The 21626-nt window shown below is 42.7% G+C and overlaps 4 protein-coding genes across 6 annotated transcripts in view; 2 read left to right on the top strand and 2 right to left on the bottom strand.

Annotated features, from left to right (window-relative positions):
• The window catches only part of cyth3a (cytohesin 3a), a 35545-nt gene extending 34660 nt beyond the window's left edge, over nt 1-885 (top strand). The window contains exon 13 of the mRNA XM_031843079.1: nt 778-885. Within this exon, the coding sequence (XP_031698939.1) occupies nt 778-850 (73 nt within the window). The 3' untranslated portion in view covers nt 851-885. The remainder of the gene's footprint in view (nt 1-777) is intronic.
• Nucleotides 425-12272, bottom strand: usp42 (ubiquitin specific peptidase 42). Of its 3 annotated transcripts, XM_031843078.1 has the most exons (18): nt 12136-12272; nt 10490-10739; nt 9895-10101; nt 9624-9734; nt 9293-9392; nt 8706-8773; nt 8549-8619; nt 7998-8080; nt 7782-7893; nt 7555-7695; nt 7090-7190; nt 6795-6966; nt 5989-6669; nt 5785-5867; nt 4568-5683; nt 3919-4229; nt 3745-3810; nt 425-3596 (listed from the first exon to the last, which is right to left on the bottom strand). In XM_031843078.1, the coding sequence occupies exons 2-17, from the start codon at nt 10728-10730 to the stop codon at nt 3749-3751; spliced, it is 3660 nt and encodes a 1219-aa protein (XP_031698938.1). In that variant the 5' UTR covers nt 10731-10739; nt 12136-12272; the 3' UTR covers nt 425-3596; nt 3745-3748. The 3 variants fall into 3 exon arrangements, with proteins under 3 accessions (XP_031698938.1, XP_031698935.1, XP_031698937.1); XM_031843075.1 differs by having other exon boundaries at nt 425-3810; XM_031843077.1 differs by lacking the exon at nt 12136-12272 and having other exon boundaries at nt 425-3810; nt 10490-12115.
• Nucleotides 12273-13778: 1506 nt separating this feature from the next.
• On the top strand, nt 13779-18747 carry LOC116381642 (ankyrin repeat domain-containing protein 61). The gene is given in 5 exon segments (XM_031843940.1): nt 13779-14281; nt 14469-15755; nt 16019-16113; nt 16306-16471; nt 16667-18747. Coding segments are annotated over 4 exon segments (1215 nt in total). The 5' UTR covers nt 13779-14281; nt 14469-15581; the 3' UTR covers nt 17447-18747.
• eif2ak1 (eukaryotic translation initiation factor 2-alpha kinase 1) lies at nt 13851-21306 on the bottom strand. Its single transcript, XM_031843939.1, is given in 16 exon segments — nt 13851-14175; nt 14453-14686; nt 14812-14891; nt 14999-15113; nt 17547-17653; nt 17757-17865; nt 17995-18376; nt 18688-18733; nt 18867-18960; nt 19054-19134; nt 19229-19328; nt 19416-19459; nt 19601-19737; nt 19886-20053; nt 21140-21285; nt 21287-21306. Coding segments are annotated over 16 exon segments (1989 nt in total). The 3' UTR covers nt 13851-14049.
• Between the last annotated feature and the right edge of the window lie 320 nt (nt 21307-21626).

The following is a 21626-nucleotide window of genomic DNA, read 5'->3' on the forward strand; positions in this document are numbered from 1 at the left end:
ATATATATATATAGATATATATATAGATATATATATATAGATATATATATATAGATAGATAGATAGATAGATAGATAGATAGATAGATATATAGATAGATATAGATATATAGATATATAGATAGATATAGATAGATAGATAGATATAGATAGATAGATAGATATAGATATATAGATAGATATAGATATATAGATATATAGATATAGATATATATATATAGATATAGATATATATAGATAGATATAGATATATAGATATAGATATAGATATAGATATAGATAGATATATATATAGATATAGATATAGATAGATAGATATATATATAGATATATATAGATATAGATATATAGATATATATATATAGATAGATATATATATATAGATATAGATATATATATAGATATAGATATATAGCAAGATGAGTTTGATGGAAGAGCGTGAGGTGTAACTGTATCACTGTACATGTGAAGGTTTGCTGTTGATCACTCAGAATTAAAGCGAACAGGTTTCTCTCTAGATTCACCAGAAAGAAATACAAACACTAGACGGGATGTGCTTTGGTTAAGATGCAGTGACTGATGGATACAAAACAGATCAAGGACAAGTTAGTACAATGAGAAACTACTGGACCTCATCCCAGAATACTCCTCAAATGTTCATAACATCCCGACTTCATCATGTGTAACAGTGTTTTACTCCGCTCTATAGAAACAGATTTCACAGTGTGAAACAGTGGATCAGTGATCCGTTCTTTCCTCTCTCTCTCTCTTTTTGCAGAGCAAGCATCAGCAAGGATCCTTTCTACGACATGCTGGCCACCAGGAAGCGGAGGATAGCCAATAAGAAATGATGAGCGCCCGCCTTCAACCACACCTGCATCGCCACCGTGTCTGTGACCAGCAGAGTGCTCGCGGGTGTATGTGTGCGTTTGGTCACAGGCGGGGGGCATGAAGCCCTCTCGTTTGTTCTTTCAGGTCTGGAGGACGAGCAGCAGACATAGGTTGGAGTTTTTCTAGCTCATTTCCACCTGAAGAACGTCTGCACCTCGGCTCTTGGTTTCTTCATCCGACACAGACCCTGATGGTCGTTTTGGGTGAGACTGCGTGCAAAACTTTTACTAAGCCAGATGAAAACAAATGAGGACTAAAGCCAATGACTGGAATCATGGGAAATCTTTGCATAGTGTGGCTGTGACGAGACTGCCCTCTGCTGGACATACAAGGAATTAAATCTACGGGAGGACCTGAATCCTGAACAGTCCTCCTCCCCTTTCATCCGGACCCGCCCGCCTGCTGTCTGCCAACAAGACTCCCAGATGCCAGTCTACGTTTTATCTTCAGCTGAAATGTCCTTCTGACAACTGCCAACAACAATGTTTTTGTAGTATTCTGTAACTACAGAAAGCCTCAATCTTATAGATCAGCTGGTCTGATTGTGAACTCAAGTGACTGTATATGCAAACACAGATTTAGTCTACAAGCTAGCAACTTCATTTACAGAACGCGCCCTTGTTTCCTCTTTGAAGCATTTGATGCAGGCTGAGGAATACGTCACATATATTGAGTGTATTGGACCTTTTATGTGACTAGTTTTAAAAAGCTATGTACATCCTGTCAACGGTCATTTTATGTATTGAAGATCCACCTCTGTGTTCAAGTTAATTTCTTTTGTATTTATTTTCTTAGTTTGTTTAACAAAAGAGGCAGCCCCCAACTTACATTATGCATGTATAGAAGATATTGTACATACTGGGTTTCTTTCTTCCCTTTTTCTTTGTTGTGTTTATGTAGCATGGACATCATAATGGCCGTAGCCTATACCCGTTCAACTTTTTAGTTTAACAGCTTTACAGATTACAATAGTGAAAGAGGGACGGCGTGCAGCTTTTTTTTTGCAGAGCAGTGAACCCTCCTCACACGGTTATTACTGAGGATCAGATAATACATGTTTTATGAAGTAAAAAGTCACGATGCTGAGTTGGACAAGAGAGTGTAGAACATAGGCGGGTGCAAAAACACCCGTGAAAAGTCTAAACAAAGGAGATACTGGATACTTGTGAATGCTGACTGGAATCTGAGGACTGCTTTCCCCCCCAAACACAGATCAAGAACAAGGCAGCCTAATCTGTCATTCAGCAGATGGAGTTGTGAGAGTTAAACATGACTTGATATTAGTTTGGGAAAACTGCTCCTGAATACTTTGATGAAAACTTTGAATAAAATGACGTGCTGATCAGAAAACGAGTCATTGTGTGCGTGTGAATTCAGTAAAAAGAGCTTGACTCCCTCAACATACCAGGTCTTTGGTTATTCCAAACATGGAAACAGTGTCGTGAAGAAAACAGAGCCAGCTGAGCCATCTTGCCAATAGCTAGAAATGAGTGTGCGTGTGTGAATACAGAAGAGTGCCATCGGCTTCAATCCACACTCAATGTATCTACATCATAATTTAACTACCGTGGAAAGTTTGATGTACAAGAAGCTCGGATACAATCGGTCTATTCCTAACATATCATACAAAAGGCAGACCGGAGCTTTTCAAAAATCTCTGACAACTGGTGAGTCATCTCAATCAGCATGTTTCATTCATTTCAACGCAGCGTGTAAACAAAGTCAAAGACCAACAAATTACAATTTCTGACATGAACAAATGTATTTTAAGGCTTTGACCTTATACAATGTATAAATTCTGACATGCTAAACTAAAAAGGAATAACAGAAGTTTTTCAACTTCTGTCTAAAGTTGAAAAAAAACGAAGCAACAAAACATCTACTGATAACCCTGATACAGGATTTTTACGTATAAAAATAACTGATAGTACAGTTCAAAATTAAATTCACAGTATTTTTATGACGCTAGAAGACACAAACTGTATTTTTCATTAAAAAGCAAACTCAAATGGTCCACAGCTGTAATAACAGATATTTGATGCTTTTTTTTTTTTGTTTGTTTTAAATGTTTAAAAATAAAATAAAGAGAATGAGAGAGAGGCATGATCCAGAAGAAAAAAGGCCCTCTGTATCTGTGAAAAAGTTTTAAAAAATGACAGGGTGAATCTTAGGCTTCAGAGCAACAATGGAAACCAAATTAAAAACAAAAAGCTGGGAAATGTCCTCAAGTTCTGTCCAGGGTTAATGTGGAGGTATCAGTCACTCCTCCGTCTCATTCGTTAACATCGCCCTCCGTTAGTCTGTCCGCTCCCAGTGGGGAGCACGCTGCCTCACGGTTTCCCCTTAGTTCCATTCGTGTTTGATGCCGGCGGATACCCACGATGGATGTTAACAAGTTTTCAAGTCCTGAGTTCCACTGAGCAGCAGTTGACATGTTTAAGCTCCAGGCTTTGTTTGTGTTCATATAAGTATATATTAATATTTTTCATCTTAAATGTTTATCGGGTGACAGTTTTTTGTTTTTCAATAGTTCGGAGAATTACGGCAGATGAATCTATCTGCCTTAAAAAAAAGATTTCTGACCAGTTTAAAACACTTCCGTTGTGGTAAAAATACAATATGCTCCCAACGAAGAAGCGCCACGTCAAAAAGAAAAAAAGTCGTTGATGTCATTCCTCTGCTGTTGTTAAAATGGTGTCGATGTGTCTGAAATGAGAAAGAAGAGGCCTCCATACAATCGGTTTGCATAGCGAGGAGCTGAAATATTTGCACCTGTGATGAGAGTTCCTACTGTTTATCAGCACTGATTGTGCCGGAGCAAACTGTGATAATCATTGAAAGGGCGCCCACTCACAGAGTCAGTGTTTCAAGCCACTGGAGAATGCGTGGCAGTCGCCATTGGTTTGGCTGTAACCATTTCCTGCAAAACAGGATCAACACTTTTAAAATCGACAAGCTCCACAGCAGCATCATTACCGCATGTTGGTTATTTTTGAGGACGACTTTGCAAGAGAAAAACCTTCAATACCTTTGTATCCGTTGAGATGGTGGTGACTTGAACCGTTTGTGGGTGATGCGTGGTTGGAGGAGAGTAGATGTTCACTGATGCCATCATTGTAGTCCGTGCACCTGCGTTTTTCTGGCAAAAAAGCCTGGTCCTGTTTAGCCTCCTTGACGTCGTCGTATCGTCGCTTGCGGCTCTCCTCCTCCTCGCTGCTTCTACTCTTGTGGTTCCGAGCTGCTTCTGGGCTGTGCTGCTCGCTGTCCCGCGGCCTCTTCTTTTTCTTCTTCTTCTTCTTCTTTGTTTCAGCGGCTCTGTCTGAATCCACCTCGGAGCTTCTAGGGGAAGACAGAAAACACACCACGATTATTCCCAATTCTCGACTAAATCCAAAACTGTCGGGCTTTGTCAACAGCTAAAGACAAAAACATGTAGAGCTACAGCTCAAGGCTATTTGCATTATCGTTTAAACCTATAGAATAACAAAATATAAAGAAAAGATGCTGATTGCAACCTCACAGGGCCCAGGCTGATGCCTTCAAATGTCTTGTTTTCTTAACTAAATGGTTGATGGTGTTCTTCTAATTTGAATGGTTGTACAAAATGGCAAACACAACTATCCAAAACAAATTTGACATGTGCCATGAAGCATGGAGGCAAAGATGGCGTTACTCACCCGCTCTCACGGTGCCTGTCTTTATCCTTTGACTTCTTCTTTTTCTTGCTCTTTTTGTGTTTTCTCGAGCGCCGGGCCTCAGAGCTGTCGTCCCTCTCCTTGCTCAGAGGATCAGCCATCCTTTTGTGATTCTGATCCTCCCGGTTTAGAGCCGATTCAAACGTGGAGAGCCGAGCCTGAGGCGGCGAGCCTTTGGACTTTGTTTCTGGCTCTGTGGCGGGCGAGGAATTCTCTTCTTTTGACGGACAATAGTCCCTCTCCCTGCCATTGCTCTTGTCCCTTATCACCCGTGATTCTCGACTGTCTGGCTGCCACCTCCCTCGACTGTGAGACTTTTCGCTGTAGGGATAACCTTGTCCCCTCCGCTCGCGGTCCGAGTCCTCTCTGTAGCGGCGGTTGTGATAGTGGTGGTAATGGTTCGAGCACCTGTCACGATCACGCTCCCTTGGGTGGTGGAGGGTCCGCTCACAGCGATGCTCCGACTCCCAGTCCCTGGAGGAACGATTGTGAGGGGGACTGCGATCCTTGTACGGGCGCTGATGGTGTTGGGGATCTCTGGAGTCCCGTCTGTAACGATGCCGATCGCCGACACTTTCTCGCTCCTGGCTCCTGTCCCTGTAGTGTCTCTCTCTGTCTCTGCCCCAGTCAGAGTACAGTCTGTCTCTCTCCCTGTCCCGGTAAGTTGGTACTTCATTGCCCCTAGAACTGGGCTTGGACTGGTGTTGCTCCTTTGAATCTGTGCGTCCTTCAGTTCCTGCTGACAGATCACTGGTCTGTGGTAGATCTCCTGCCTCCTCCCCACCTCTGCTAACTTTCTGCGGAGCTGCAGTGGCCCCATTGGTTTTCTGGGAGCAGTCTGGCGGGATGGATAAGGCCGTAGGGTTGCAATGAAGAGCAGAAGAGGAAGCCGATTCTTTAGATGAGACAGAATGGGTGCTTGTTGCAGTAGCCGAGGGTGGAGAGCTAACAGCGGAGGATGCTGTATGCTGAGGGAGGGGTTCAGACACATTTGTAGCCCTCATGTCAGGAGTGGAGAGGTGCTGGCTTTCACTGGCAGCAGGATGGATGCTCTGAGAAGAACTGGCCTGGCATGAGGCAGAATGTTGTGCCTCTTTGCTGTAGAAACAAACAAAACTAAACATGAAGCATTGAAATATTGCTTTGTATTATACTTTTGGGGTTCAATGTCTGTCTATACCGTGAAGATGTGATCTTACCCTGTTTGACTATGGCCACTGTCTAGTCCATTAGCAGCAACAGTAGTCACAGAGGATGAACTTCCATGATTACTGCCAGGGACCTTAGGAGCAAAAACAAGCCACGATTCATTTATAATATAGCAAATAAGACATAAAACTTCTGTTCATGAGGTTATTAATACACTATGAAGCGATAGCAAAAACACAAAGCGTATCATTTACTTTATCAGGGGTGCTGTGTCCGTTCACTTTGTGGTGTTCATAATGGTGCCCATTTTGACTGGATCCAGAGACACCATTGGTTGGTATATTTAATCCGTTGCCCTTGTGGTGCACTCCCGACTGTCCGTTGGTGGTTTGAGTGGAATGTTCAAAGACGTCTCCCGTTCTCTTGTTTCCGTTAAGGTGACAGTTGGCCAAACCGGCCTTCTCCAAAGTGCCACAGTTCTCCTGGTCCGATTCCTCTGACGACTCTTGGCCGTACGGCACCAAGAACGACGCTCCGTTCCCTCCCGTGTGGTGATCCCCATTATTGCAAGACATGCCGTTACCGTGGTTAAGCTGACGTGGAACAAAGCGAACGTCTGAGGTAGACTGTGAGGAGGATAAAGAGCTAGAGCTGGAGGAGGAGGAGGAGCAGCTGCTGCTGGCAGAGGACGGCTGGCTGTAAGAGGACGAGGAGGAGGACGGGCGGTTATGTTTGCCCTGTCCAATGAAGAAGGAAAGCTTCTGGCGCTTGTCGTGGTCTGGGATCATAGTGGGCCTGCTGATTGAGTGGGAGATGGAAGAGGAGGAAGAGGCCAGTCCATGGCTAGGTTTTCCCACAACACTGCTGCTGGTGCTGGGCTTGGAGTTGGTGGGATAGTCCCTTAGAGATCCATTCCCATTAACGTGGAGATTGCGCTGAGGAGGAAACAAAAAGCACACAAGGACATGTTTTGAGCGTCTAAAACATTGGATGTATATCTTAAATGAATTAACATTCAAATATGATAACCAGTATTTAAATGACAGCAAGTCTGCAGTACCTTGGTCATGTGTGGAGGCAGCTGTGGACCTATGAAGCCAATGTTGTTGTTGTTGTGGTGGACGGTGGTGTTGATGCGTGGAATCACCACCGGTCGTGGAGATGACTGACCCGGGATGCCTGGGTTATGGCTCATGTGGCTGTAGTCCCCTGCTTTCTTCACATCACTGGACCTAGGGACACAAATGAAAGAGACATTAGCAACATGACACATTTGAAATGCGTGGGAGGGTTCATGTTAAAGGTTTTCAGACTTTTTAATCTCTTAATCTCTTTAAAAATGACGGTTTACTCACTTGATGTAGAAAAGGACATAGGCCTGTTGGTTGAGGACAGACCTGATGTCACTGACGGACACAGAGGAGTCGTTCGTCTGATACCACTGCCCATTGCTCGCCTGGGAAACAACAGGAGTTGGCAGGCTTTAACATTTAACACTGCTAAACAGAATCATCTCTGTTACACATCTTCCATTTAAAGTTCTCTTCTTTTTTTTTAAGTGTTAAATATAATAAAAGTTGAGAATTTTTGACTGTCAGGAACAAATATAATGATATCTTAATAGAAGAACTATATTGTGTTTATACTTGTATGCACACAAGACTAGACCTGGGGAAAGACTTATCAAAGTCAAGACTTCAGACTGCTAAGAGCTGTCGTAGGAACTCTTCATTAAGGAGTTGTTGATAGACTGCTGGAGAGACAAATGTGTGCATGTGTACCTGGTAGATTGAGACAGAGGTCCATAGCAGTGCCAGTACCTTAATATAGCAGAAGTAGTGCCCAGCATGACAGCTGAATCCAGAGTGGACCAGCACCGCATACAGCCCGTAGACCTGGGCCTCCCCTTGAGACTGAGACATGAAGGGCCGCAGGTCCAGGTACTCTGGATATTTCACATCCTGATGACCAAACAACAGCTGATTAACATCAATTATTCATAATATATCATATTCTTGATATTATAGTGCACAGATGTCATGGTTACCTTTGCGATTTTGCCTCCACTGAAGTTTGCGAAGCGTTTGAGTGACAGGGTGAGCACATTTGAACTGCGGTGGATTGTAAATCTCTTTGAGGCCGTGACCATTTTTTTGCACCTGAGGGAAAGTAATGCTCAGTCAGTTCGCTGTCAAACGCATATAGATAAGCAAATAAAACCCAGACTCTTTCTCGTCATGGTTTCGTCTGTAAAACAACTCACTTGGTGCATTTGTAGGCATTTTCTCCATCAAGCTGTTCTGGCTTGACAAACTGCTCCAGAGCCTTGGAGATACTGGGAGCTGTCTGCATGGAGAGAAAAATGGGTTTTGGTATTGTTGTTATGATCGTTGCAAAAATAACTGAATCAATTGGTTTATTGCTACGCCTGTCACGATAATTACATCATCATATGTTGTATGGACATGACCTCGATCATTTTTGCTGACCTCGCCATTGCCTGTTTGCCCAAGAGTCCATTTCATGTATTGCTTTGACTGTGTAGTTATATTCCTTATTTCTTTTATTTAGTTAGAATATTTTTTCACATTCCAATTCTAATGTCAAAATACTCTTTAAAAACGGTGTACTTGCACTATTATGCTATTATATTATCATTTTTTCAGTCACATAAAATTGTCTTAAAATGACATCAATGTTGTTTTTAGCAATAATTCCTGGGACAATATACATCTGACTAAAGTAGTTATCGTGACAGGACTAATCGTGATGCAGTAACCTGCAAAACAGAGGCATATCAGAGTTTTTCTTTACCTTAATTTCCAGAGTTATATCTAGAAAAGGGTCAAATGTATCCGAGACGGCTTTGCAGTTTAAACATTTAACTGAAAAAGAAAAGACAGAGTTTATTTATTAGTCCAGGAAAGCTGTAAAACAAAACAAGAAAACTAAATCAACACTTCTAACGTACCTCTGGATCGTAGGTGCCCGCCAAATACTTGATGGATGAAAGTGGTTGCCTGCGTTTGCCTGTCCAATCTGTCACAAAGAGAAATATGGAGGATGAAAAACAACCAACAAGGGTAAAGACATAACCGACTGGTTGCCTTATTAATCCAACAAACAAACAAAAATATTTTCAGGTTGTACTGGAGCAGAGAAGAAACGTCACTTTACAGTAATCTGCACTGTCAAGTCGCAACATATTGCAGTCAAAAGAGCAGGAGCGAGAAAGGGAAGAATTAGAGCAAGATTAATTAGATGAGAGGCCACCTGTTATTACAGAATAACAAATGACTTGATACTTGAGGTGCCCAAGATCACTCTCGGTCCCCTGAGAGCCACACTGGCCAGCCCAGGGTATCTATTAAACATGCATGTAAGCTTCGTATGTGTACATAACATACTTGGCAATGGCCTGGGCAGAATATTCAATATATCAGCACAACACAGAATACACAGAATACAGTAATACTTCCCTTCCTGTTTGGCCTATATAGATATTAAAAAATGAATTATCCTAAGCTGTGTATAGTTTTGGAAATGTATGAAACTTACTTGGTTCCAGTTAAGCAGGACTTTTGCATAGCATCCACTGTGTACCGCAGGAACTCATGGGCATCCTCCTGGCTTCCATAGCGGAAGTGCTTAGCAATCCCTGAGAGGGGAAAAACACAAAACAGTCAGATATGTAAGAAGCTGTTATAGGATATCACACTAGCACATGGGTGGTAAGTTCAAAAGTATTTTAACAGCACACTATAAACCCCCACGAGAAATTTCCCTCCAAAATGAAAAAGGTAAACAGCGCCTCCTGTCATTCATTTCAGCTAAACATTTTATCAAAAGGGCACAACTTCAGTGTTTTACTCAACAGACAACCACTTACTTTTGAGCTCATTGAGCACACCAATGGGCTTGATGACATTTCCAGAGTTTGCAAAGACCTGAATGATGTGGTTTTGCATGGTGCACATCATACAGAACCCCGGCTCGTGACCTGCAGCAGCGACAAGAAGGACAAAACATTGATGAGTAAGACATGAATCAGACAAGAAGGCTGCTCATAGATACAATAGTGATGTGATAATGACTGCATGGTTGTACACGTACACAAGAACCTCCTTGGTTCAAAGAAGCATCGTGAAACAATAACTTACATGTTTTGGAGTGCTCCCGTGTCAGCAAATAGTTGGCGAACGGAGGGGTGTAGGTGAGACACTGCAGGGCCGAGTTGAGAAAGCAGGTGTTCCCCATGTTCTGCAGGCCCGCGCCAATGCGGTGAACCTGTGTCCACTTTAGGTTGAGCCGCTCTGGAGGAAAGAGGACCTTCTGGGGCGAGTCAATGCCATCACCACTGCTCATCACTGTACACACAGAGCCAACAGTATTACTAAAGTTGAATTCAATGAATTTACCAGGTCCAGGCCACAAACAAGTATCTGTATATATGCTACGTACTCTCTGTAAGTACATAATGACAAAAGGAAGCTTCGGACCTTACAGCCATAGATATCAGTATTAGGAGTTATATCATTTGATCCTGACTAACGAGTACAACTGTAACACAAACTAAAGGAGGAAAGACAAGAAAGAGTTTCTCTTTTGTTTCTGCTAAACTAGTCAGGTGGTACTCTTTATATCAAACCACCATGAAGCATCATGAAGCAGCAACACCCACAAAACCAGTTGAGGCACACTCTCACAGTAACACATAGCGTAGCTTCATTAGTGCAGCTTGGCCCTCGTTCCTACCTTGCTCCTTGGGCCGGTCCCCAGAGGAGGGTGTGCTGTTGTAGACTGCAGCTCCAGGCGTTGGACCCAGGCAGCCTCCTGCAGCCTTCAGCCTCGGAGAGTCGCTGGGCATGGTGGGACCCATGGCCCAGCTGCTGGAGCAGCTACCGTCCATCCCCACGTCTCCACTGGTGAAGGGAGATCGCTTACACCCGACTGACTCGTGGTCAGACTTTTCTGAAGATCTGTCAACTATGGTCATTGTTCATTGCTGTACGAGGGGCAGAAACACAGAAGTATACAACTGCTGAAAATACAGATTAAATTCAAGGTGCTGTGTTTTTAATTTCTAATGTGGCTTTACATGTGTATGTGTGTCTCACAACTCATTTGGATAACATTTCAGTACAATTAGATTACAACCAATCAATGCAATAGCCATAATATTACTATTTATCACAAATCACTCAAAAGGTGCAGTCAAATAAATACATTGCAATATTTGAATTAGCCAACTTCACACCAATCTAGTACTATCCCCTTTTGACAGTCATAATGTAATATTAAGTCTGATGATATTATTGTATTGAAGGAGACAGTTTTGTTATCAACACTCTCAGTGATATCATACACTGCGAGAGTACACTAACGTGCCAGCTACTGAATAGCAGATTGTTTTATACATTAAGTAACCAAACTCAGTGGGGGCAGTCTGAAATAACTAGCGTTAAATGTCTCAGCCCTGAATATTAGATCTAACACTGGATATCATGAGGAAATTACACACACAAGATGCCATAAAGGCTTGATGTTGGCCCTTGGTGATAGCACATTATAGGGACGTTGAAATGTTTAATTTTTAACAAACGTCAGAAAACACTGGGCAGATATTTACTTCTGTTTTTATTATGTTCAAATGGAGCAACTTCTGCTAAAGTTACCAAGTGCACGTTACTAACGTTAGTTCAGACCCCCGACAGAGGATGTGTCCTAGTCGGAAGCACGTTTACAACAACAGCTGTTCCCTCCCACCTGCTCCGACACACTGGCTCACGTTGGCTAACAGACGGCTGCTAGGCCTTTCACACGCAGCGTCGCTAAACCTCACCAAAACACCCATTAAACCTCCGTTAGCCCGTCTGGGAGACGGTGCACCGATTAAAAGCTCGCCTTTCTCGTCGATGCCACGAATAGAGTGACCGATGAAGAGCGAGTGACTCCAGAAGTCACGAACACCATGGAAACGACGAACGTAACACATTAGTGTTAGCTACCGAACGGCGCGAGCTACGTGCCGTGGTGGCGCTCGTTCGGCAAATATTGATGCTAGTGGTGCTAGCTAAGGCTAGCTCGGCACGATGGAGGCTGACTGACATGGCGGAGAATAACGAAACCATATACTATGAACGTCAAAGTGGAGTTTTGTGTTTCCACTTCGAAATAAATTCATTAAATAATGCGTGGGCACGGGTAACGGAACGTTTATCTAGCCGAGAAAGGAGGGGCTCGACACCGGCGGCTGTGTGTGCTCACTGCGCTGCTCTCTCCGACATGACAGAGAACCGGTGTAAGGCTACTGCAACGACTCTCAGCGGCTCGGGACCACTAAAATAGTACTGCTGTACAGTTCAAGTGACACTCGGTCGTAAAATCAACAACACACTCACCTGGAATCTGTTATGAATACGTTAATATCGGTAGTAAATCCATTCCTTATTTCCAGCGGGTGTCCGGCGGTGAACAATGACGTAGCTAATTGCCCCACGGGTACATCCGGGTACCTTCGATGAAACGAGGTCTCTGATTGGTTCACACGGCCGTTTCTCTCAGCGGAACGTGTTTCGGGAAGATCCGTCGCATGAACACTTCTCTGACCTTTGTGTACATAATGTACAACCAACAGTGTGTACTTTACACCCATATATACACGATAAGTGGTTTCAGAATCATTACTTGGCTTTAAGCAGACCAACTTGAAAGCACAGATTGTTATATTTATGCTGAAATACTCTTTTAAAAATAGATTACACAGTACCCACAGTATTTCCACTTTTAAAAGTTCTGAAAATAAAACAGAGTGCATTCCCTGTGACCAGTAATTTAACTTTACAACTACCATCAACCACATGTACAGGTGAGAGAACAAAGACATATGTTTGATCCATGCATGAAAATAAACGTGCCCTTATCCCCATAAAATCAAATATGGAAGGATCAAGAAGCGCAATATCATAATACACATTGTGATATACCGAAAACGATCCGGTCTCTAATCATCTCATCACCGTTAGGCAGGGTGAAGCCCCCCTAACATGTTCTTCAGCCCCCCCAAATAATTTGGCATTATTGGCTTTAAAAAAACAAAAAATAATAATAATATTTTGGTGACGTCATTAAATTAAACTATTGTTTCTCACATGGACAAGTTATTTATAACTCTAACATGCTACATATGTGCGTGCGTTCTGGTTTGTATGTTTTCTCCCCCTTCAAATTACAATCCAATAGCCTATCATCATACTGGACGATATAAACCCCGGGCACTAGGACCTTGGGGAGGCTGCTGCGCTGGCTTTCTCACTCTGCCAAGTAATGTCTCTCGTCAACGACAGCCAGGATTATAGCCAAGGAGTTTAGCTCAAAGCAAATGATGCACGGAGTGAACTTGTAAGTACAGGTAGTTTCAGAATGTGGCTATCTGTAGTTGTTAAGATTGTTACCTGCTTAAATTTAGGTTTACTTGAGGCAAATGATAGGGAATATTGTAGTGGGCTATGTTAACACTAAGCTAGCTAGCTAGCTAGCTATTTTGTTAGAAACTGTCTCCAGTGAGCAAGAGTGTGAACAAGCGAATTCGAAATACAAGAAATAACTATCGACATCGCTCTATTCTTTGCATTATTATATCTCTATAGTATTTCCAAACAATAATATCAGTCCCTATAGAATGTTGTTGTTTATAATCAGTTAATGCTCGTGAAAACTAAATGTCATAGTGTCCCTCATAACGCTATTGTACCGGTATATCATCCAATTCATTGACCAGATGGATATAAGAAGATTCCTTCCATTTCAGCCTATCATACAATATTTATCATTCGATAATTAAGATGTACTTGAAATGTTTTTTTTTTTCCATTGAATGGTATATTTGACACTGAATTAGTTCATCTTTATCTCAGTGATAGTGTCCAAATGAGCATAAAATATCACTGGTATGTAAAACCTACACCTGACAACAAAATAGATGTAAATGTTGATCAAAATCTTATTACCTTCTGCTCATAATAAAACAAGTAAACAACTCAAAAGTTGACACTGTCAGGTCCATTCTCCATCCATTGTGTGCGGCCCCTTTAAGAATTAGGATTTGGGAGTGATGCGGATATGAAAGTAGGTTTTATTAAACAGCTGAATGAAGATAAATAATTGCACCCTTACATCCCGATGTACAAGACACATTCAAACACACACACACACACACACGCTCTACCACTTGTACAAAGTTACCGAAACATAGTACAGCAGTGGTTGAATAAATCAAGTTGTGACTATCTGTGGATGGCTGAGACCCTTTAGGCTTAGGCGTTGTCGGACTCAGACAAATTAACTACGACTTCTGAGCTCTGAAGCCGGCTGATCTGTCTCCTCAGCTGCATGATCTCTCCCTCCTGCTCTTCAACCCGTCTCTGTAAACTATGGATCACCTGGAGAGGAAAAAGAAAAGAAAAAAGGGTTAAAATGATCAGGAACTGTTAATAACACTTCAAATGTGTTATAAGCCTTGTTGGAGCCAACAGAGAGCACTCTCTGGTGAGCAAAGCTACACATACAGAATAACATGAATAACTGACATTCATTTCCACACAGCTACACACAGATTTTAGATCAGTAATCTAAAATAACTATTCATAAAGTTTTTTTTTTTTTTAATGGCACAAAAGTCATCAGGGGGCTAATATGTATCCATTCAGGCCAACATACTATGTCTTTATTGCAGAAGAGTTCACTCTGTAGAAGCTGGCTGGCTGTGGGACGAACACTGGGCTCCTTATTCGTCAGGTTCCTAATGAACTTCGTCAGGACCGGCCATCTCTGGCAGAACGGGTCTGGGATTTTCCCCTCTCTCAGGTCCCCAAGGGTCCGGGCCCGTTCCATCTCGGTCCCAAAGGGCTGGAATAGCTCGAGAGCCAGCACTCCGATGCTGTACATGTCTGACTGGGAGAGCAACAACGTCACAAATAAAGTTGATAAATGATGAAAGTATAGCACGGAAATATGTGTCATGTTTAATGAAGTGTGAATTTATATTAATTTAGTTGTCGTACTGTTAATATGTTTACCTTTGAATCATAATGGGAGCCCTTCAGTTGCTCTGGAGCAGCATACACAAATGTGCCAACACCTGTAGTGTGTGAGGATTCTGCAAAATACACCAGAGATGTGACTTTAAAGCACATGGTGCCATCTACTGGTGAATCCGTGAGGTACTATCGTGAAAGTGAAACGAGCTAAGAGGTGCAGTATTACCACTGCTGGGAGGTGCGGTGCCTTTATGGCCATCCATTATTATATCCCTGCAGGCCAAACCAAAGTCCCCAATTCGAACATGGCAGTCGTTACCATGGAGGAAAATGTTCCTGGGCTATGGGGGAAAAACAAACACATTACAATTAGTTTTATGTTATATGTCAGTGAGTGTAAAGATACTGATTTCCAAGGTTTTTGAAAGTGAATAAAGGAGATATGATTCTGAAACATGTAGCTGCTTTATATCACACAGGCAACTCAAATACTGAACTTTAATCGCTGCATTTGAAGCTTTTGTAAGGTAGCATTTGCGTTCCTCAAAGTAAAATACTGAAGTGCCACAAGAGTGAAAAAAAACCCTATAAATTAGCCAGAAGGGTGTCACCGGTCCCCATCATTGGCCCTGCACACAACACAAAGTTATCAGATGTGACAGGAAGACATCAAACTCTCACACGGATGTGGTGAAATCCTGTGATGAACTAGAATAACCAGCTTTCAACCACCGCTCACTTCCTGAAAGACTTGACACAGACAGCAGTGAAGCTGCTATGCCTGGTCATGTTGGAGGAGAGCAAGGGACATGAGGGGGACAGGAGCAGTAACTGTCAAGTTTCCCAACAATGAATATTATACTGCAATTATGGAGGAAGACTTGGGACGTATAGAAGACGTGTCAAAAAAGTATGGGAGCAACTTTCTTATACGCGGGGCACCCGGATAAGTTTTGTGGAAAATAAATGCAACAATGTTACTTGTGAGAATTGTGTTAAATGTAAGTGTGAAAACAGCATCTAATATACAGTATAACAATATCACAAAGTTGTATACAATTGATGATGCATATAGACAGCTCAGTAAATACTATCAATTGTCAAGTGTTTTACGCTCAGGTGTGATGATTATATTTGTGAAATTAAAAGTAAAAAAGAGAACATTCATTCAGTAGTAGCCTGCAACATATTTGTATTTTCTACTTTTCTAGTTGGTCATGTCTCGTCTTGTCTTGTCCTGTCTCAGGGCCTTGCTACACCTCCCCTTCATCTGGCTGCCTCTTACAGAAGAGTGAAGAGCATGCAGAGTTTGCTGTCAACAGGGGCGGACCCTGACATGAGGTCAGGACTAACACACACCCGGACAAGAACACAGACATCCCGCCGATATATACTACCGTCGTACATGAGGTTGTACTTCCTGTGGTATAGGCCTCTGATAGAATAAAAACAAATGAACGTGTGTAAAGTGATGACACAATGGCACACATGTCACTGGTCCCACCAGTTTCACCGTCTCTGCCTCTGTCACAGGGACCAGCTTGGTCGAACCCCTCTGCACTTGGTGATAGCCGGTTGGCCGAGCATCCTGACTACTAAACCAAGCTCCAAGTTCCAGATTGCTGTGAGTGGCGTACGCAGACAGGCAGAGGCCTGTCTAGGGCTCCTCGTGGAGCACAGCATTAACATCAATGCAAAGGTAAAAAGTTATTAATGTAAAAAAAGCTTCTCTTTGTACTAAATGAAGCTCCTATCTGTAAAATGAAACAGGCAGAGTAGGAGTCATTTGTAATGTTTGAATTAAATCATGACAAAAAGATCCTCAAGAATGTAAATATATCTTTTTGTAAATGCCCTATTTCTATGGTTTTTATTTATTGTGGTTGCTCTCTAGGTTGAGGGGAGTCACCAGACGGCTCTCCACCTATCAGTACGCTACACGGCTCTGTCTGCTGTCCCAATTCTGGCCCGCTTCGGTGCTGATGCTAATGCTGCGGACAGCAGTGGGATGACGCCCCTGCATATGGCTGCTGGGATCCTCCATAAGGACATCATGGCTAGCTTGATAAGGAGGGAGCGGACGTGGACATGGTTGGTATTGTTGTCTATCTCTGCATATAAATCTGTGTTTTTAAGCCTGTTGAAATATATGCTTTAGGTTCTACATCTGTACTACAATAAATTCCATTCATTCTTGACTATTTTAAAGGGGATGACGCCTGTGCAGGAGGCGTGCAGCATGGGCAACACAGAGCTGGTGGACGTGCTGCTCAGGTATGGAGCCAACATCAAAAGTCTGAGCAAAGCGGGGGAGAGCTGTCTGTTCCTGTTCCTGAACCACAGGACTAATGTAAGGAACAGCTCTCTGCTGGGGAAACTCCTCAGTCTGACCTCCCCGCTCACCGTCTACGACCAGAGCGGCCACCTGCCCTCTACTTTGACGCAACCATGTTTCTTTAAACAGAGAGACCAGCTTCTAAAACTCACTCAGCAGCCGAGGAGGCTTCGGGACATCTGCAGGAGTGACATCTATCTAAAATACGTCCAGGGCAAGGGCGACGAGTTGAGAAAACTTCTGCCTGATAAGCTCTATGACTTCGTGTTCAACTACTGGGAACAAAACATTTCCTTTCATGACCAAGACCATTTGAATGACTTATTTGACGTTAGTTGACACCGGTGTGTCAATGCAAACTATAAGCGACTGCAAAAGTTAGCATTAAGCTACAGACATAACACATGGTGATCAAACGAAATCCATGGAAGCACCTTACCTTCAGGTCTCTGTGCATCATTCCCCTGGAGTGAATGTACTCCACTCCTTTAAGAATCCCTCTCAGCAGGCTGAGTGTGTGTTCGGTGTCAACACATCCATAAGGACCTGAAAAAAAACAAAAGTATATCAGGTTTTTGATGTAATTTCATCTGTAATTTCTACTGGAACAACGTCATTTTGTGAAGTCATGTGTGTTTTAAACAATTACATTTTGGGGTTTGCTCTTCTTTGGGCTTGGTGTTCCTCTCAGAGATCCAGTCCTTCAGTGAGCGCTCACACAGCTGCATCTGGATGTAGAGCATCAGGTGGAACTGTACCTGCAGATACAGAGCAACCATACGTTTTAATAAAGTAAAAAAAAACAAATCACACGTTTAACTTATGCAATAAAACATGGCGATCGTTATTTGTTCGTCTGATCACTGAAAGCCTCTCTAAGTGCCTACCTCTTTAGAAGGCTTTGTTGTGCGGTTTTTGCCAGCCCACTGCTGAAATTCCTTGTCGATGCAGGAGTTGTTGTTCAGTTCGATGCTACTCCTGCTGGACTCCTCCTCTAACAGTGCCGAGCTGTCCCAGCCCATGGCGGGACATTTGGAGGTCTTCGGGGGACCCCCCTGTCCCAGGAACACACAGGGGACGTAGTTCTTGGGAATCCGGCGCATCGTCTTGGCACACACCACCTGGCCCTTCTCTGGGGTCGGAACCAAAGCTTCGACGGGCTCGGCCGCTCTCGGGAGTGCGCTGGCACTCGAGTCTGTTGGTGCTCGACTGAGGCTTTGAAAAACGATCGAGGAGTTGCTGCTGATGTTGTCAGAGCTCTCATCGGAACTGCGATTGAAGGAGCCGAGATCGATTCAGTGTTGTTGGACAATTTAATGACTATTATCGCATCTACATGCCCTGAGATAAATACTGTAAATACTGTTTGAAATATTTATTTTACTCACCTGCTACACTGGCATACAAAACAAAACAAACAAAGAAAATCTAATTTCATGTTATTTCTGTATAGAATCAAAGTCAGTAATTATTCCAACGAGGAAAAATAGGCTGCGATTAACTCCACCGTCACTTTCTATGCCGATTATCTCTCAATCAATCGGGTTATACAATGACAGAAAACAGTAAATGGATCCTACCTGTCTTGTTCACATGACTCCAGTGCAGGCAGGAGAGACTCAGGATCTGCAACAGAGATGTTTTCACATAAAGTCTCTCTTGTGATAAAAACAGTCAGTGTTATTGTTCTCTAAACTCAGTGAATAGTAAGGACACTTATCTCATTCCAAGAAACTTGTCACACAACAGAAGTACTCACATGCCGCAGGCTGAACGTGCTCCATCCACGCAGTGTGATAGCCCACAACGTTTACATTCAGCAGGCTGGATAACACTTTGACTTCCCTGAGGACCTGGAGCAAAACAAAAATAATCATATTATTACTACATTATATCTCTGAATATGGAGATATACGGGCTGTATTGATAAAACACTGATGGCCTACCTTCATGCAGTCATCCTTTGAGACTTTTCTGATGAGAATTTTCTTCACGGCATAATACTGTCCATCCAATTTGTTCATAACCTTCAAGATGAAGAGATAAAAAAAAAAATGATTTTGTTGATAAACTGAAGAATTGATGTTCTTCTTTAGCATGGAGTAGAACACAGTGGAATACCTTAAAAACATTTCCATAAGATCCTTTTCCGAGTCGAAATATTTCTTCAAATTCACTAAGATACCGGGACGTCTGTGCTTGAAACAGTCCCTCCTTTGGTCTGCGGGAAGGCAAAAAACAAACATCTCTTACACAATACTTAATAACATGTTAATATTCCATAGAAGCAACTCAAAGCATCGCCTACCTTACAGCAGGCTTGTGCGCGTTTGTGCCATCACCTTGCTGGCCCTGAAAAATGAGATGAGCATAAACACACTAGCCACACCAGACTGTACAGTTGGCCTAATATTTATACCAAGTACAAATAAACACTTTACATAATAGTCCTAGTCCTAAACTGCCAACAAAGGCCCCTAGTGGTCCAGTTACCTGTGGATACAGGGAGGAGCTGGCAGCATTAAGCAGCTCAGTGAAGGCCCGGTTGTGCTGCAGTCTGACGGTGCTGAACTCATCACTTATGGCCAAAGGTGAGAGGAGGTTCATGGCAGCTAAACGCTGGCCAATGACTGTCAGCAGAAAACAACAAAAGTAGTTTGTAACTAAATTTAGAATAAGTCAGCAATAATGTCGGGATCCTGATGTAGGGACAATGATTTAAACATACAAGTTTTAATCTAACTGTCAATTTTCAGGTCCCCACATCTCGGTACGTACCTTTAAACAGCGTGCGTGAGCGTGTCGGGTTGGTCTCGTAGACGAAGCACAGGTGCTCCAGCAGAGACCCCAGGAGGAGGTGGTTGGGGATTGCTGAGGCAAACTCTTGGATGGATGGGTAATGTTTACCAGCCATCAGCACCTCGCGGTTATTATCTGTGTCGGAAGCTGAGCATACAACATTTTGAAGAAAAAAAAAAAGCGAGAAAGAGGAAGCGGTGGTAAATAAGGAAGTAAGAATTAACTGCTTCAACATAATACTATATTCGGTTCTCTTCTTGTAGCTGTAAACAACAGTTTAGATTATGTTCCACTCATATAACCATAGTATCTCCTCTCCGTAGTCTTACCTTCTTCAATAACTTTTGCTATCATTTCAACAATGTTTCTGTCCCCTAGATCCATTTTTCTGTATAAAAACTAATATTAAGCACTCAAAGCTGTACTAATGATTATCCTGTTCACCTCCAATGCATAAAGAAATGACCTGGTCTTGTTTGTACATAAGGGGGCGTGCACAACAGTAACGCTTATCTGCCTTTACCAGCAGACGCCAAGCCTCCTCCACCTACTGTACTCACTCACCGATTGTAAACACACTTGGACACTTGGTCACGGTGCCAGAATGGGAAGGAAAAGCTGTTTCATCTGTCCAACATGTCTCTACTCTCATTTCCCTTTACAGCAGGAAGAGTGGATGGGCAAGTCCCGACTTGTTCTGAAGCACAAATTCATGGCTCGACTTAAGATTTGACTTGATCTCACACACAATGACCTCACGAGACCCGCGCACACTTATTTGACAACTGCAAGTTTGTATAGCATTATGGGAAAAGAGTAATTGCACCAAATGTATACATAGAGGTGCATTTACTTGTCATGGAGAGTACTACTTGGCCTGTGAACACAGCTGTATAAAGTCTTATGTGGCACCCGAGGGAGCTTTATAAAGTCTGAGAGAGTAACCCGGATGATGTCACCAGGGTCCAAACATTATAAACGGTGGAGGGGGGACATGCAGTTTAAAAACATGGCTGCATTAAACAGCGAGGGGGATCTGAATCAAGTTGGTCACGTGGCCTAGATTACGCCTCAACTTCGCCCCTACCTGTTTATAAAAGCACGAAAGTCTTAAACTATTAATGACGTGACGTTTTATTATTATAACCGCCACCGAAGCGAGCTCAATACGGACCAGTACTCGGTGCCTCAGGCAGCAACATGGAGTACAGTACAGGAGGAAACGCTGCTTACTGTCAAAGTGGACTTCATCGTCCTCTTCGCTAGCCGCACTGAAGAGGCTAACGTCACTCTCAGCCCCATGTCTCCTGATGGGTTTAAGGTTGCGGACGACCCAATGCTCACTGCCGCTTCCAGAACTTCCCTCTGCCCTCAGGAGTGTTGGATGTTGAACTGTACATTTGTTGTATGTGAAAAATGTTGACATGACAAAATAAAGTACTTCTTTTTTTTTTTTTAAAACGCTGCCGAATTCACACGAATCACCTCGTATCGCCAAACGACTCGTTACTTCGGTCCTTCCCCGGTGTTTAAATATAGAGACATTTAAATATATCTCTCCAAAATCCCATATGGACTATTCTGTCAAAAGACGGCCATGATTTAACAGTTTAGGGACCGTCTGGCAATGTACATGCATGGTTTACAAAAATATTAACGGATAGAAAAAAATGTTACCACATAATTACAGTACAAAATGATTACACGTGTTTTCTATTAT

The sequence above is a fragment of the Anarrhichthys ocellatus genome, unplaced genomic scaffold, assembly GCF_004355925.1.
Source record: "Anarrhichthys ocellatus isolate YVR2014 unplaced genomic scaffold, GSC_Weel_1.0 scaffold4, whole genome shotgun sequence".
Lineage (NCBI taxonomy): Eukaryota > Metazoa > Chordata > Actinopteri > Perciformes > Anarhichadidae > Anarrhichthys > Anarrhichthys ocellatus.

What these genes read in the sequence shown, in the direction of transcription:
- usp42 (XM_031843078.1), bottom strand. Translation starts at nt 10,730, where the DNA reads ATGACCATAGTTGACAGATCTTCAGAAAAGTCTGACCACGAGTCAGTC. An exon ending in GGACCGGCCCAAGGAGCAAG is followed by an intron (nt 10,102 to 10,489) that starts GTAGGAACGAGG and finishes CTGTGTGTACAG; the next exon opens with TGATGAGCAGTGGTGATGGC. An exon ending in ACTACTTCTGCTATATTAAG is followed by an intron (nt 7,191 to 7,554) that starts GTACTGGCACTG and finishes GTTGTTTCCCAG; the next exon opens with GCGAGCAATGGGCAGTGGTA.